The sequence below is a fragment of the Scomber scombrus genome, chromosome 9 (assembly GCF_963691925.1).
Source record: "Scomber scombrus chromosome 9, fScoSco1.1, whole genome shotgun sequence".
Lineage (NCBI taxonomy): Eukaryota > Metazoa > Chordata > Actinopteri > Scombriformes > Scombridae > Scomber > Scomber scombrus.
In genome coordinates, this window is record NC_084978.1 from 26,295,108 (window position 1) to 26,311,051 (window position 15,944).

The 15,944-nt window shown below is 38.6% G+C and overlaps 1 protein-coding gene across 2 annotated transcripts; it reads right to left on the reverse strand.

Annotated features, from left to right (window-relative positions):
- Positions 1 to 575: 575 nt before the first annotated feature.
- On the reverse strand, positions 576 to 14,825 carry LOC133985763 (centrosome and spindle pole associated protein 1-like). Of its 2 annotated transcripts, none has more exons than XM_062425466.1 (29): positions 14,746 to 14,825; positions 13,771 to 13,897; positions 13,578 to 13,650; positions 13,236 to 13,339; positions 12,436 to 12,501; positions 10,638 to 10,960; positions 10,407 to 10,507; positions 10,125 to 10,221; positions 9,741 to 9,798; positions 8,739 to 9,016; positions 8,522 to 8,640; positions 8,288 to 8,429; positions 7,877 to 7,982; positions 6,342 to 6,489; positions 6,132 to 6,260; positions 5,546 to 5,658; positions 5,272 to 5,421; positions 4,890 to 5,033; positions 4,094 to 4,246; positions 3,768 to 3,881; positions 3,511 to 3,577; positions 3,182 to 3,308; positions 2,953 to 3,092; positions 2,728 to 2,856; positions 1,854 to 1,894; positions 1,690 to 1,750; positions 1,432 to 1,541; positions 1,117 to 1,273; positions 576 to 992 (listed from the first exon to the last, which is right to left on the reverse strand). In XM_062425466.1, exons 2-29 carry the CDS (start codon positions 13,867 to 13,869, stop codon positions 823 to 825), a joined length of 3,519 nt encoding a protein of 1,172 aa, XP_062281450.1. In that variant the 5' UTR covers positions 13,870 to 13,897; positions 14,746 to 14,825; the 3' UTR covers positions 576 to 822. The 2 variants fall into 2 exon arrangements, with proteins under 2 accessions (XP_062281450.1, XP_062281449.1); XM_062425465.1 differs by having other exon boundaries at positions 13,771 to 13,946; positions 14,746 to 14,817.
- Between the last annotated feature and the right edge of the window lie 1,119 nt (positions 14,826 to 15,944).

Sequence of the window (15,944 nt, forward strand, 5' to 3'; positions counted from 1 at the left end):
AAAACTACTTGAGTGACATGGATATAATTTGATGAAGCAAAATAACTATTGAGTGCAGATCTGATATGTAATGGCAGCTTTTTTCTTCAGCCAGTGTTGTTTACTTTTTTATTCCTATATTTAAAAATATTTGAAACAATCTACGGAATTATTTTTAAAGTGTTCAGGCCAACAGTAAATCAATAGTGAATGTACAGGATCCAAATGTAGATGGTCAAATGTTTATCTTGATGTTATCATCATGTCTCTGCAGTTGAATAATGATTACGCAATCCGTAACTTAATCCAACTCTTAAAGGAATAGTATTAAACATTGGGAAAATACACAATAACCAAGTGTATCATTCTTCTCATCTAACTCTAAGCAAGAGAGCAAATAAATGTATTTCCTTTGTCAAAATACAGTAAAGTTAATATAATGTGCATCACACACAAATCATAACCCTGAAGTAAAAACTGACATGGAAAGTGCGGCAGACTTTTTGAACATGGAGCTCTGAGCAGGATCTTAAATTAATGTAAAGGCTACAAACAATCAAAGTACACAGATCATATAATGAAAAAATAATTTATTCAAAACATAATTTAGTCATTAATAAAATAGTAAATACACATAAACAAGAACTCACTGTGAGATCAGACATTGAGGTTCATTGATGATGTAATCAATGAAAAAAAAGTAAATACAAACTGGTATCCAACATTCATACTGACATATCCATCCTTCACATAGTCAGTGAGTTAAAAACAACTGTGATCTCATAATTTAAAGACAGAGGGGTGTATTCTGGATCAATATTGAAGTGGAAGACATCCGGGGTCCTACGTTGTCACCCGCTCCCTCCTCAGTGGTCGGTCTAAGCACTTGAGTGTGTCCGATGTTCCTGGCCGCATCCAAGGATCGGTGGTGACAGTTTCTACAGAGCTTCGATGGTTTCGAATGTAGGGAGAAAAGTGGGGAGGTGAGTCGTCATCAGACACATCCACTGGTCCTAGAGAACAGGAGGAGAGTCAAACACTGAAAGAGTTGCATAACCAGACTGAAATTCACATCACACATTAAAGCTCTTATGTAACATTTAAGTCAACAACCGGCAAAACGGAATCAAGTCGTACCGGCTGTGTTGCCACGACGAATGAGGGCCATCAGACGATCTGTCCTGTCCCGGTTCCTCCCTTCTCCACTGGGCTCTGCATTGTGCTGCAGTCTGTTACCTGTGTGGGTGGAATAGTCTCCTAATTGACCAATGAGCTGGCTGGAAGCAGCTCGTTCCTAGACCAACCAGAGACACTTTCTTAGAATATATAATTTCACGTATAAATAACAACTTACTACTTATTGTAGCTTTTTAGCTCACAAATACACGTATACAGGCTACATTGCTGTTGTTGTGAACCTGAAGTGAGTGTGTGGTGTGTAAAGCAGGGTACCTGTGGGCGCTGTGACTGTTTTGCCATCCTCCTCCTCTCTCTGGCTGACAGCTGGGGGATCTTCTCAAGCTCTGGGGTGCGTGGCACTGGAAAGGCATCGCCTAGAGGATCTTAACAAATACAACAGCAGACTTAGAGAGGATACACTGTACTGTGTTGTTGTTTGTTGTCCCCACATCTTCCCTGCTGGGTGCAATGCCTTTATTTTTACATGATTCCAGTGATACTGGATACTTAAATATATCCTGGTGGTCTTACCAATGAAAGCACTCTCTGACTCCAGCAGAGAACCGCTGGCAGATCCTCCCATCACACTCCTCTGCAACACAAACACAAGACTTTTCACAATTTCACTCAGATAGTCACAGTTAGTTGATACAAAACATTAATTAAAACTAAACCGTAATTCCTTTTAGACTCACCATATAATCATTTGGATGTGGTGGGGACAGGTCAAAATAATCTGCAACACAAGAACATTATGATCTTTTTTAGACAACCCCAGAAATAGCAAAAGCCATAGACTCAATTTACACCTGATATTAAACGGTAGGTCCAGTAATTAATATGTATATTATAGATTTTTTTAGGATTTTTATATAATTCTGTAACTCCCCAGTAGTGTTTCATATGTATTCATATCCAAAAAATGTAATTTTAATTGAAGTACATATATCTACATAGAGAGTGGGTCTTCTTCCACAGAGCCCGCCATGTTGTACCACCATGTTTCTACAATAGCCCAGAATGGACAAACCAAACACTGGCTTTTTACGATTTTGCAAAGTTTTGCAGCCACTGAAGGTTTCCCTGTATGCTAGTCAGTTGGGTACAATCTGCAACCTCACCACTAGATGCCACTAAATCCTACACATTTGAATAGCCTCAGCCACATAGTCTTAAAAATACAAAATTAAATGAGCAACTTCACATTTTTCAGTCACAAAACAAGATTAGAATCAGAATTCAGATTGAGATGAACTGTTTTGCTTGCTTTTTTTCTCCTCCTCTTTGTACTGGTCATTCAGAGATTTTTTCTTAACACATTTGTAATGTAAGTGACGAGGGACAAAATCCACAGTCCTCATTTAGTGTAAAAAACATTTCAAATAATACCAAGTGTACATCGGACCTAAAAAACACATTATCTCATTTTAATTACAATTCAAATAACTCCAACTGTTGACCTGACAGAATATAAGTGAACAGAAAGAAACTGTTCTTCCGCAGTTAAATCTCTAATTGAATCCACCACAAGAGGATAAATATGAATCCAAAAGTGCAGTGAGCACTGACCATCCTGTACTGTGGACCTCTGGCTGCTGAGTTGGTGATATGGATCCCTGTAGTCCTGCCTCCTCCTACTGACCACACCCACTTCCTCCAGCTTAGGAACCTCACTGGAGTCCAGCCTGGATTCACCGTCTGAAGCACAAATACCCAAGAGAACCAGTCACCACTGTCAATGCTTGCTTCCAGTAGAGTACAATTAGGATGATAAAACCGATGTTTTATTATCACCTGTGTATTTGAGCTGAAGAGAGTCGTGGATTCGCAGCAGGTTTCTGGGCTGTGCGTTTCTGGAGTTGGGCCTTCGGACCGGAGCCTGGAGCCGCAGCCTGGCCATATCAAACACATCCACCGCTGGACGATCCTGATGTCTGGACCAATGAAGAATACAAATCGAATCACTGTGATACATAAGCTTGTTATGTGCAGGAAGTGGATCCACAACTACATCAGGTCTGACCTTTCACTCAGAGGAGAGTTTAATTCCTCCCAGTCGCCTTGCTGCAGTCGACCCTCCAGACGTCTTTGTTCACTGCGAAGCTGCCGACGCAACGCTGACAGCTCGTTGTACACGTCCCGCTGGTCTCCTGAAAACATTAACACAAAGTATCTAGAAACACACTCATACACTGTTTCTACCACTGATACCAACTCCTAGTAGTAAATGTCAACTACTACCTCAGAAGCTGAGGCGGAGTCTACACAACCGAGATTCTGCCAAAACTGGCTGGTTAGTTTAAACCTGTAGGTCCCATGTCTGAAAACATCTGTTTGTGTGTGCTCATGTACCTGCAGCTCGCAGCTGATTCCTACAAGCAGGGACAGGAGGAGACTGGAGCCCAGACAAAGAACGCTCCTGAGGGACAGATAAATAAAAAGTGAAAATGATTTAAAACAGAGATGCCCAGAGGCAAAGACACATAAACTTCTTTTATACAGAGATGGAGAAGTTGTGTCAGATGTGTTTCTCAAGAACAAGCAACAATTTGGACCTACAAATGACTTTTCTTTTTTCATACATTGCAGGTATAAGGATGCAAACTCACAGAAAGGGGTGCAGTAGAATGACGGCTCTCTATACTGGGAGGTCTCGGAGTGAATCGGTGTAGCCCGTGTTTCTTCTGGAGGGTGGGGATTGGAGGGGAGGGCTCCCTGTGGACCTAAAACACACACAGCCATCCATTCAAAACTATCATTTAATCATATGTAACCTGATTACTTGATTATTGTCGCCCTCTGCCTGTGTTTTGGTGTAAATCAAGATTGTTAAGGAGGGAATATGAAGAGTGGCTACAGATGTGAACAACTTCAACCAGAGTGGAGGATAAATTCAACTACTCAATGTGCTTTAGTGCGTCACTGGAATGAAAACCTGTTTAATCGTTGCCCTCCATGTGACACAGTCCGTCCCTGCTCTAGTGGTTTCTGAGGGAGCAGAAGATCCAGGATCTGATGAATTCACACCTGCCAAATTCTCCTGAAGGGAAATGACTGCCAATGGCTGATCCTGCATCCTAAACAGAGGCTGAAAAGAGTTTCCACAACAGCACAGTTGAGCTGTTGTTAGCTGACTTTAACTACAGACTGTAGTTTTTGTAGCATATCCAGCACTGTTGGTGCAAATGAGTCCAAAGTCAATAAAACATCTTTAGCTCCCTCTAGCAAATCAATATTTCCCTCATTTAGGTTGCTTTTCTTTATTTTTTTTAACTACACCTTTTTTTCTTCCAACAGCAAAAGACTACAGGCTGATAATGCCAGTATAAAGCAAAACATGCCATTATTCTAATGACACTGTGTCACCAGGATCATATTAGCATGATCAGCTATTTTGTTACCCGCTATGTTTTTTTGATCATTGATACATACAACTGACTAGCTTTTGCTTCTCATACATACAGTAAATGCCAGTTGGTGGTCAGCTGACCATCAGCTATAGTCTGTGTACAGCTTTTGCAACTTGAAACTGAACTTAAAGACCCAAGGCAACTTTTGGATATTTTGGATAATATGAAATGTCTGTTGCTTACCAGGGAAGGGAGAGTAAGAGATGTTGCAATGTATTATTCAGACTATTACATAAATGATGCAACATTGAGACCCTTAATTCACAAAACCCTCCATTTAAGACAATGGTGTTTGATTCCTAGTGGTGTTAGTGAACTAACCTCCTCCACCCGAGCCTGCCTCTCCCTCTCATACTGCATCCTCAGCAATGCGCTCTCCTTCTCTTCCTCTTCCTTCTTCTTCCTCTCCGCCTCCCTCTTACGCTGTTCAGCCAGCTGAATCAGCTCCTCGTTCTTGGCCTTTTGCTGAGAGACGAATAAAAGAAAGTTAGTTTATTTATTATTATTTAGTATTTTAACAAATTTTACCATACTTTTGTCATTTCATGCAGTAGCTGAACAGGATATTGTGTGTTTAAGGGAGATGTTGACAGATTTCAGGTCAGATTATTATCAAGATGATAACCGACAGTACAAAAGCAGCAATACCCTGAAACATCAAAGTAAAAAAAACACCACCTTTCCCTCAGTTTTAGCTCCTCACCTCCATTTCTTTCCGTTTCTTTCTCTCTTGTTCTTCCTCGTACTCCCTCTGAATGCGAGCCCTCTGCTCCTCCAGCCTCCTCTCCTCCCTTTCTTCCTCCAGTCTGGTCCGTTCCCTCTCTTCTGTTTTTTTACGCAGTTTCTCCTCAATCTGCAAACAAATTCAAATTTAGCAGCTGCTTTCAGTATTCTACAAGCAGCTAACTAGATTTCTGGATAATAGTGTCTACAAAAGAGGGCTATATGATGGGCTAATCCCCTGTGTGAAGCTGTACCTGCTGTTTGAGATAACTTTTGTACTTGTCCTGCTCCTGGAGCTGCTGCAGGTTGGGCTGGTTGGCAAACACGTTGCTTCTGGCAAACTGAGGCGTCTGGACATGAGTGAAACCTGAAACAAGAAAAAACGCATAAAGAAATTCCATTGTGAGCTGGCGACACTGGCAAACAGTAAATCACTATTAAGAGTTCCATCCATAAGACTTCCACACATTCTCCTCAGTGACTTTTACTAATACTGATGTTAAAATGGTTACAGTAGCAGAGAGCCAGTCACTAGTGTTATGGATACTGATTCATAGTCTTTTTATTCAATTTTTATTCTACTTTATTTTACCATTATAATCATTCTATAATTTTGATCTTCTTATCGATTGTTTTTGTCATTATTATTTTCTATTGCTCAAGTGGTCTCAATTTTTGTCTTTGTAATTTGTTCTTTTTTTGTGTTCTTTCATCGTTTTTGTTCCTTCTCTTTTATTAAAGCACTTTTAACTACATTAACCTGTAATAAAACAGCTATTTAAATAAAGTCTGATTGACTGATTGATTGATTGATTGATTGATTGATCACTGCTACAGTACCAGAGACCCTCTCGTTGGGGTCCGGGTGCTCTGTCCTGCGTGCTGTCACGGCCGCTGTGGCTCTCCTCTGCCACTGCTCCGGGTTACTGTAGGCCTCCTCGTTCAGCTTGTGCATCTGATTGAGATCAGCTGTAGACAAAAAGGGGGTAAGAATTTATTGTGGAATGATCTTGTAAAGAAAACTTGAATTTAGGAAACTGTTGTACTCACCGATGAGATTTCCCGTGCTGTCTCTGAGCGGAGCTCCTCCTCCGCCTCGACCCCACGGCTGGTGGTTCTTCATGTCGGACTCCAGCTGAGCATCGTAGTGCTCCTGCTCTTCAATCTCCAGACGCCTCCGTTCTTGTTGCTCCTGAATCTACATTGCAGTATTTTATTATTTACTATAATAATTCTCAAAAGACTGAAAGTGAAATTTGTATTCATCAGTAGCTCATTCCACTCACTAATTTTGCTTTATTTCAAAGTACAATTATCTGCAGCTAAGCCACAGATGCAAGAAGTAAGCCGAAGTTAAAGCACTACACTTTGCGTATAAGGAACAGGAATCACTATCTAAAACTCTATGTGAGGATATGTAGTGATGTAATGATAAAACACTCTGATGTGTACCTACATCACAAACACGACAAGCAACCAAAATACAACAGTGAGGAGCCACCTGGAAAAAAGATTGTGAGAGCCTGCAATGATCATGTAAGTTAAAAAAAAAAAAACATTAAACAAAAAGCAAGCTAAGCTGAGGAAGTGGGGAGGATTTTTGTAACTCTAGTTGAAGGGAAAAGATGTGGGACTTGGATGGGATTGAGGGATATTAAGTCATTTCTGAGTGGGGAGAGATCTCACAAACACGTCTACTGGCTGATCTAGAGGCAAACTATGGAGGATTGAGGGATGGAACTGGACTTGTGCTCTATTTTTTCATTCTTAACTACTTCTGTTTTACCTTGGTCGAAAGTTGTCTGCTCTCTCTCCTGGAAGCTTCCTACAAACATCAAAATCATCAGTCTCCACTTTACATCACACTCCCTGCCATTGCTGTCTGCCAAATTAGTACCTATGCTGAGATGATGAGGTCATACACAAACTTTATAGTGTGTTTTACTCAACAATAAATCATTTATAATCCAGGTTGTAGGAAGTCTTTAACTACCAATGCTCAAAAAGCCTTATCTTTAAATTCAAGTGTTGCATTTATGTGTGGTGTGTCCACATTTAAATAAACTTTAATGAACTCTAGAGCTGCAATGATCAGTTAATCAACAGAAAATAAATTGCCAACTATTTTGATAATCAAATAATAATCTTAGAGTTTATTTCAAGTAAATACACTAAAAAGTTTCAGTTCAGTTACTGGTTTTAGTTTCTCAAATGTGATGCTTTAATCGGACAAAGAATTGAAAAATGTAATCTGTGACTCTGATAATTTATAGTGTGAATTTTTCACATGTTTTACACAAAAAGATAAATGGAGAAAATAATTGGCAGACTCCTCAATAATGAAAGATGGTTGGTTTTAGTCCTCTGAAATGTTGGTAATTCAATGATGATCACTCTGGTGTTCTCCAGTTAGACCACATACATCAACTTTTATCTCTGCTTCAATCTTTAGTCTCAGCTTGACTATCATCCCCCTGTGGATTTACTGACACGGTATCATAAAGCAGTCAGTAGATCTACACATTAGGACTAGAAATCCTTGTGTGTTAAAGGATAACTGTCATTTTAAAGGACAATGATGGTACCTGTTGTTTCAGAGCCTCTCTGTAAATCCTCTCCCTGGTTGATTTGGATCTCTCTGGAGGGAACAGTCCAGTACTTGAGTCCGCAGTAGCAGCCTCACTGCTGGGCCTGATGGGAGAACAGCAGAATCACACTGCTTAGATCTGACCTCTAGCTATGATCTTTCACTTTTAAGGAAATGTGCTTATTTGTTTTTTTTATTATATCAATCATTAAAATTACCTTCCATTTCATTAGAAACAAGGCACACCATTATTACTACTAGACAATTGAATGGGTCATTAAACCTCTACTACTAGGTGGCTGTGCAAGGTGCCTGTGTGCTGGTAATTATGTACATTTGCTGCCACCTTGATATCAGCTGTTAATCATTTACTGACTGAAAGTAGTAAAGGTGAAGAGGAGATATTTACTGTGTTGGAGGCTCAGGGAAGCTGCTTCCACTGTGCTGGCTGTGAGGGCTGTGGTTGCCAAACTGGATTGGGACAGCACCCCCCGGTGGTACATTCCAGTAGGACACAGGATGGCCGGCACCCGGAACAGACAAATGACCATCTGAAACACATTAGAATGATGAAATGATTATACTGAATGTACAACCAATAAGTTCATCAAGAAAGCTGTAAACCAAGGGGTCCGGTACTTACAGTAGGCCATGTTAGGGTCAAGCAGGTTCCTGTTGCTGTAGTAGTGATGAGGCTCTCCGTATGTGCTCCTGTAGGCTTCACTGAGTGTTGATGGAGGATGTGGAGGGAGCAAAGGGATTCTGAACACAGAGTAAAACAAATGATGTATTTCAAACAAAGATTTACTGGTGATTATTTTTTCACAATAATAAAAAATGAAGGGATTAAAAACTGATACCTCGGAGTGTCCATGGCTCTGGGGAAGGAGGGGCCAGCAGGCTGGATGTTGGGAGACAGAGCGCCTCCCCCCAGGCCCAGGGCAGAGTTGTACTCCAACACAGGGGACTGGAAGGCTACGTGGGGCTTATCAGGAGGAGGCATCTCTCTGTCTCGAACAGCAGTCTTCTCATTATTAAAGAGACCTCTGGATGATGACTCGCTCTCTCCTGTTGCTGAAGGTTCCAAAACCTGAGGATCTTTCCTCCTGCTCAGACCAAACTGTCTGATTCGGTCCGGCTGAAAGATAAACAAGCCTCCTTTACCTTTAAGTGATGTTAGCATTATGACAATGCTGTATATTAGAAATGACACTGGTATCTCCCCTTAATGCCAATTTCATTATTATATTTGCTGCATTAACTTTCTACAGATATATAATATGATGTCAGCACTGTGCCTCCTTTTAGTGATACATTTTATAATGATATAACAACATTGTTATATCCTCCTGGTTCAGCAAGCAAGTAAACTGTAGATTAATTGCAAAATGTCTCATTGGAAACAAAGTAAACATACTGCTGTAGCTACAAGTCATGGAGAGACAATGTGTTGATTGTGTTTGTTTGTGGACTCGTTCAACAAGCTGAGCTACTGGACAAGATGTGTGTTCAGGTTTGTAAGTTGTTCAAGTTTTGATGATGTAGATGCAGGTCATTTTTTCATTCACCCCCATGTTTAAAGGAAGAAGGCATCATGCCACATACTGCACTTTAATCTAACTATTTTAGTTACACATTTACACATCGGACATCTTGAATGTTGTTTTCATTTAAGACCATGAGCAAAAGTGTTTTTTTTGTTCTGTTAAATCTAATTGTATCAGTATGTCAACTGCCTGACTACAGACAGTAAAACATGTCTTAGATCTTTTAAAGACAAGATTTTTATGTTGAAATAAACATACCTATACCTTTTTGTATTGATTGGTCATTTTATGGACATGGAATTTTGACAGTCCTACCTGTTTCTCAGGATCATTTGCTCCTGTTGCAGCAACTTTCAGCTCCAAATCTTTCTCCCTGCAACAAAGACACAAACATGTGTTGAGTTGCACACAGTCAGCATGTTAAAGCTCCTTCATAGAGTACTTAAAGCTTATATGATGAGGATATGTGTCACCTAAATTCCTAATATGTAAATATGCACAAATTCAGTATGCACAGAATAGACAGAAACAGTAGTATTAATATTACACTCTGGATAAATTCATTAGGTAATATTAGAAATGTATGTGATGCGTAAGGATCCCTGAAAATGTTGAGCAACTTCTAGGTGCCACCAAACATTGCCAGGACCTGGCCCACACAACCTCTGTTTCACCCTGATGAATAAAACACTGACCCACCTTTTTTTGTTTCTGTGCTGTTCAGCAATCTGCTCCTGTAGCTCCTGTCTGTAGCTCTCTTTCCTCCTCTGTAAAACCTCATCTGTATCAGCCGCTCCTGAAAAAAAAGGCATTAATGATAGTCTGTTACACTTCATACTCTTTACACATTTTGTTATGCAAATCACCACATTTTCAAATTAATTGTGTACAGTCATTTAAAAGTAGATGTTAATCAAATGCTGAATCTTGAATTTTAAAACAAAATCCACAGTTACAAAAAAAAAAGAAAAATCATCTAACCAATTATAAGGCCAGTAGCAAACTCAGCATCATCATTTTTGGTCAGTGCTCTTGATCTCCTGCCTTCTCGGGCAAAACCTAAAGGAATATATCTCTTCTCCCTGGGAAAGCAAATAAAAACAGATTGTATTTATTGTTCCCTTTCTTCCAAACAAAAAGTCAGCTATTTTAGAACATACACATACAGAACATAAAGATAAGCAATACAGAGGAACTATTTCTCCCAGCTACCTTTCATCAGTCTTATTGGATCGTCTCTGCTCATAACTGGCCTCCACCCCCATATGTCTGCGCCTCCTGCCTTCCATCAGCTCCATCTCCTCCTTGGTGTATTCCTCCTCCTCTACCTCCTCGTCCATTGGCTTCCCCGGCCTGCCGCGATGCCTGGAAAGTACTGACAACTGCTCCTCATCCTCCTCAGGGCAAAGAGTCTCATCCTCAGCGAGGCGCAGAGCCCTGTGCAATCCCCCCCTGTCCTCTGTCAGAGTGCCTGCATCCCTCCACGAGGGGAGTCGCTGTTTGAGGTCACCTGTTCGGCCTTCTAGGAGGTGCTGCTGGAGGAATGATTGTAAGAGGCAATGTTGTTTTAAGATAAACTCTTGTCAAGTACCCCTTTATCCATTTCAAGTTTTTACCCATAACGGAAATTTCTACCATATTTATTATTTTTAGTTAACTATTTTAATTAGCTATTTTAAATGTTTGTAACTTTTTATCCATTAGTTCTAGCTAACTATTGTAACTGTTTATCCATTAGTTGTAGCTAACTATTGTAACTGTTTATCCATTAGTTTTAGCTAACTATTGTAACTGTTTATCCATTAGTTTTAGCTTAATACTTTAACATTTATCCATTAGTTTTAGATAACTATTGTAACTGTTTATCCATTAGTTTTAGCTAACTATTGTAACTGTTTATCCATTAGTTTTAGCTAACTATTGTCACTGTTTATCCATTAGTTTTAGCTTAATACTTTAACATTTATCCATTAGTTTTAGCTAACTATTGTAACTGTTTATCCATTAGTTTTAGCTAACTATTGTCACTGTTTATCCATTAGTTTTAGCTAACTATTGTCACTGTTTATCCATTAGTTTTAGCTAACTATTGTCACTGTTTATCCATTAGTTTTAGCTAACTAATGTAACTGTTTATCCATTAGTTTTAGCTAACTATTGTAACTGTTTATCCATTAGTTTTAGCTTAATACTTTAACATTTATCCATTAGTTTTAGATAACTATTGTAACTGTTTATCCATTAGTTTTAGCTAACTATTGTAACTGTTTATCCATTAGTTTTAGCTAACTATTGTCACTGTTTATCCATTAGTTTTAGCTAACTATTGTAACTGTTTATCCATTAGTTTTAGCTAACTATTGTAACTGTTTATCCATTAGTTTTAGCTAACTATTGTCACTGTTTATCCATTAGTTTTAGCTAACTATTGTAACTGTTTATCCATTAGTTTTAGCTAACTATTGTCACTGTTTATCCATTAGTTTTAGCTAACTAATGTAACTGTTTATCCATTAGTTTTAGCTAACTATTGTCACTGTTTATCCATTAGTTTTAGCTAACTAATGTAACTGTTTATCCATTAGTTTTAGCTAACTATTTTAACTGTTTATCCATTAGTTCTAGATAACTAATGTAACTGTTTATCCATTAGTTTTAGCTAACTATTTTAACTTTTTATCCATTAGTTTTAGCTTAATACTTTAACATTTATCCATTATTCAGACATATATGTTTCAACTGCTCCCCATTACTTTTACTTACTTTACTTTTAGCTAACAGTTTCAACTTCTCACTGCTCGCTTGCTAACTAGTTTTCATGCACTTAGTTATGTGGCGTTCAGGTGTTACTATTAACTCAGTGTGTGGATGCTTTTTTTACAACTCAAAAGGTAATTTCTATTTTTTTAATTAGTTGAGCTATAATCTTCCCATGTTCCTCTCAGCTACTCCTGCCAGGCCAAAGAAATCATTTTCAAATAAACTGATGTCAATAAAGGGGGACGTTTACCTTAACAGACCTCCTGTTATTAAGGTGAATTAATGGTCCGGGCTGTACGGGGTCCAAGTGCTGTTTCTGTAACATAAAATACTCTTGTCATGATTCCAACATTGTGAATTTTACACATCCTACAACACAAATAAAAGCACTCTTAAATTAACGACTGGGCTAAAGCTTGAGATTTAAACCTGCAATTGTCAGTGTGAAAAGGGAAACGTTTTTCCAATCTTTAAATTCATAGAACAACTTGTGATATTTAAGTTGAACCCCTACTGAGGACAAGGTTAATGGTAAATTTACAGTACATTTATATCCTGCATTAACCTTTTTCATTGGCCCGGTTCAAGTAATTTATCTACCAGTGATTGACAGCCACTTGAAGAGGAATGCCTAGTAAACACAACTTGGTCATCTGATATTTCCAGACTGCACATGATGCAGAAGATACCTGAACATTACATGGATTAAGGGATACTGAGGGCTGCAAGTAACACAAGAATTGTGTCGCAGAATGCTAACAAAAGGCATTCCATGACCACATTTGGAGGAATCTCTGAAATGGGACCATCACCGTTAACAATAACATATATTGTCTAGAAATGTTGATTTGAGTGGATACAGCCTTGAAATTGGAACACAGTTTTGTCTATATTTCAGTAATGTCTTGCAAACACCACACTGACAGCTCCCATAACAGTCATTTAGTCCCATTTAAAAGTAGAATAAAGTATTGACAGACAAAGAACAAAGCCTGAGTTGACCTACAAGCTTTTCTGCTAGAGCCAAACAGGTACATCTGTGACAGTCACCTGAGCCATGTAGCGCCTGTAGTCCATACGGAGCTCATGCTGCAGTCGCTGTTTTTTCTTCTCGTACTCCAGACCGAGGGGCAGACCTACACTACTGTTCTCCTCTGACAAAACACACCCATCAATTTTTAATACAGACACATGGTGGAGAGTTTCATGTCAAAACAAGACAACTATCAGTTTAGAGACACAACATCTACACTGACAAACATCAGTCACGTGACAAGAGAAATCATGGGTTACTGTTTTTGATAGACTAATTATTTTGCTTATCTCTTTATAAAATTAGTCATTATTAAAAACATAAGAATTAATGGAGGGGTATGTGATCATGTACTGTACCTTTCCCCTGTGCTATCGACTTAGGAGGGATGTTCTCCTTAATAGTGGACCCATAGGATCTGTGGGGTTTTGCCTGTCAGTCAAAAATAGAAGATTGAATGTGAATATATAAAAGCAGTTACTTATCCAGCACTCTAACCTTGTTCTTAAACAGTTCAGGGTTAAAAACCTAACAACCATCATTGTAACGAACCATTATTTCCATGTAAGGAGGGTCTTGCTCTAAGCGGGCTTTATCCTCAGCCACTCTGGCCTTCCGCTGCCTGATGAAGTTCTCCAGCTCATCATCCATCTCCACTGGGCAAAGTTATCCAACCCAACTGAAAACACACAGAGTGCCACGCTTACTGTACGGTACATTCATCACTACTGCAAAGGAAGCACATATTAGGCAGTGTAAAAGATCAGAGACTCCAGGCAGCAGAGTGTATACTTTGAATTAGAGAGGATAAGGACCAATACTTAATTGGCCTAGTACAAAGCTTTATATAGGGTTTCAGCTGTGTGTCATGATGGAACAAATGTAAAAAAATAAATTAAAAAAATGTAATCACAACAAAAGGCTACAGGAAATAATCTTGCTAATTATTTCCTTCTCTTACTTCTAATGAGTGCTGGTTAAATCAGCAGCTGTAAACACATTTTCTGTTTCTTCACAGAGTCTCTGCTTCATTTAATATACTCTATGTTTATTTTAGTAGAGCTGCTCCACTGTGAATATAACATAAATGAGCAGGAAATCACTGTTACATTATCTAAGGACCTGATACATTACTATGTAAATGTTTACAATATAATAAATAAACAATAATAGTCGGTTTTGATTCACGTTGCTGTCACTTTAATTCTCCGTTGTCAGGCAACCACAATGGCGTCATAGTCCCTCAAGATAACGTTAACCCGCTTAACTAATAATAAGGCAATTATTATTAGTATCATAACTATTCATTAATTCAACACACTATATGGACTACTGCTTGTTTAGTTTGTTCAATTTAGCCTTTAGCGTATATTAGCTAGCTTGTTAGCTTGAACTAAAAGAGAGGTAAAGCCAAAAAGAACGACACAAAAACTGGGAAAGCTAACTTAACTAGCTGCTCTTAAAGCTACCGCTAGCTGTGTGAGGTAGCTGTCACTTTTACTGTCATTAGTATTCAATAAAACCTACCATTGAACGGTGTTTTTCAACCTGACGAGACCTGATAAGGGAATGTTTGCTAGCTTAAAAATGTTGGCGGTGCCTTGGTTGTCTACTGGGAGCTCAACAAGCCCATCATGATACAACACTTGTTCCGGTTGTAAGTGTCAAAATAAAATGTCCCCTGAAGCGGTGGTTCTCAATGTGGGGTCCTGAGAAGTCCTTGAGAGGAAAGCAAAAAGGGAATCATTTATTTTAACTATAAATCCATCCATAGATAACACAATTATGTGACTATTTTTGGTCATGTGTTTCATTCACTTTCTGTGATAAAACATTGAAAAGCAAGAATTTGATCTGATGGGGGTCTTTAGTCTAATTTGAATCAGTTTAGTGTAGCAGCTGCAAAAAATGTATACTGTTCTGTATACTGTATGTCATTAAATTAAAAACTACAGCGGAACAGCTCAGTCTGGTTACAAGTCGGACATAGAGCAGCCACAGCTCTATAGTAGCCTGATTCTTTTCATCCTCCAGAACATCATTGAAACTTGAAACAGTTTTCACAGGATAAAAAGAAATCTGTTGTTCTCTACAGTCGAGTCTTTAAAGTGATACATTGCTCTTATTTTAAATACGTAATGTTGCACTTCCTGTCTTTCACTTTCACTTTACTCTCTGCAGCTTGACACCCCCCGACTCAGCTGTAGCACCGGTTGTCACCTACACATAAGCATAGCTCACTCTGCCCCCCCCCTTCAGACTCTAAACCTTTTGGGGAACACATGTTGCATTCATGTCCTAGAACATGCTTACAACCTTTTGCAATCACAGTATTCTGCTGAAAAAAATGACCTACCTCAACCACTTATAAAATGAGTTCATGAATGCTTAAAAAAAAGTGATTTTCAGGTTGATAGAATTAGGAAAGAAGTTCTACTCCACGTTATCTGAATTTGGAACAATATTTCACAAAATAAGTTACAGCTAAAGGCAGTATCATCTCCAACACTGCTGGCTTTACTCAATTTCATATTCAATAAACTTAATTAATTTAAGACAGTTTCTTTGTATCTGTACACACCTCTTATCTGAAGCTCAGTTATATTCATTTCCTTTAATTTAATATTAAAAAAACAAAAACTCATTAAAAAAACCAATCAACTTTAAATCACATTAAATTGAAGTATCTCTCTTTTCAAATATCTTCATATTAAACTGAAATGTAA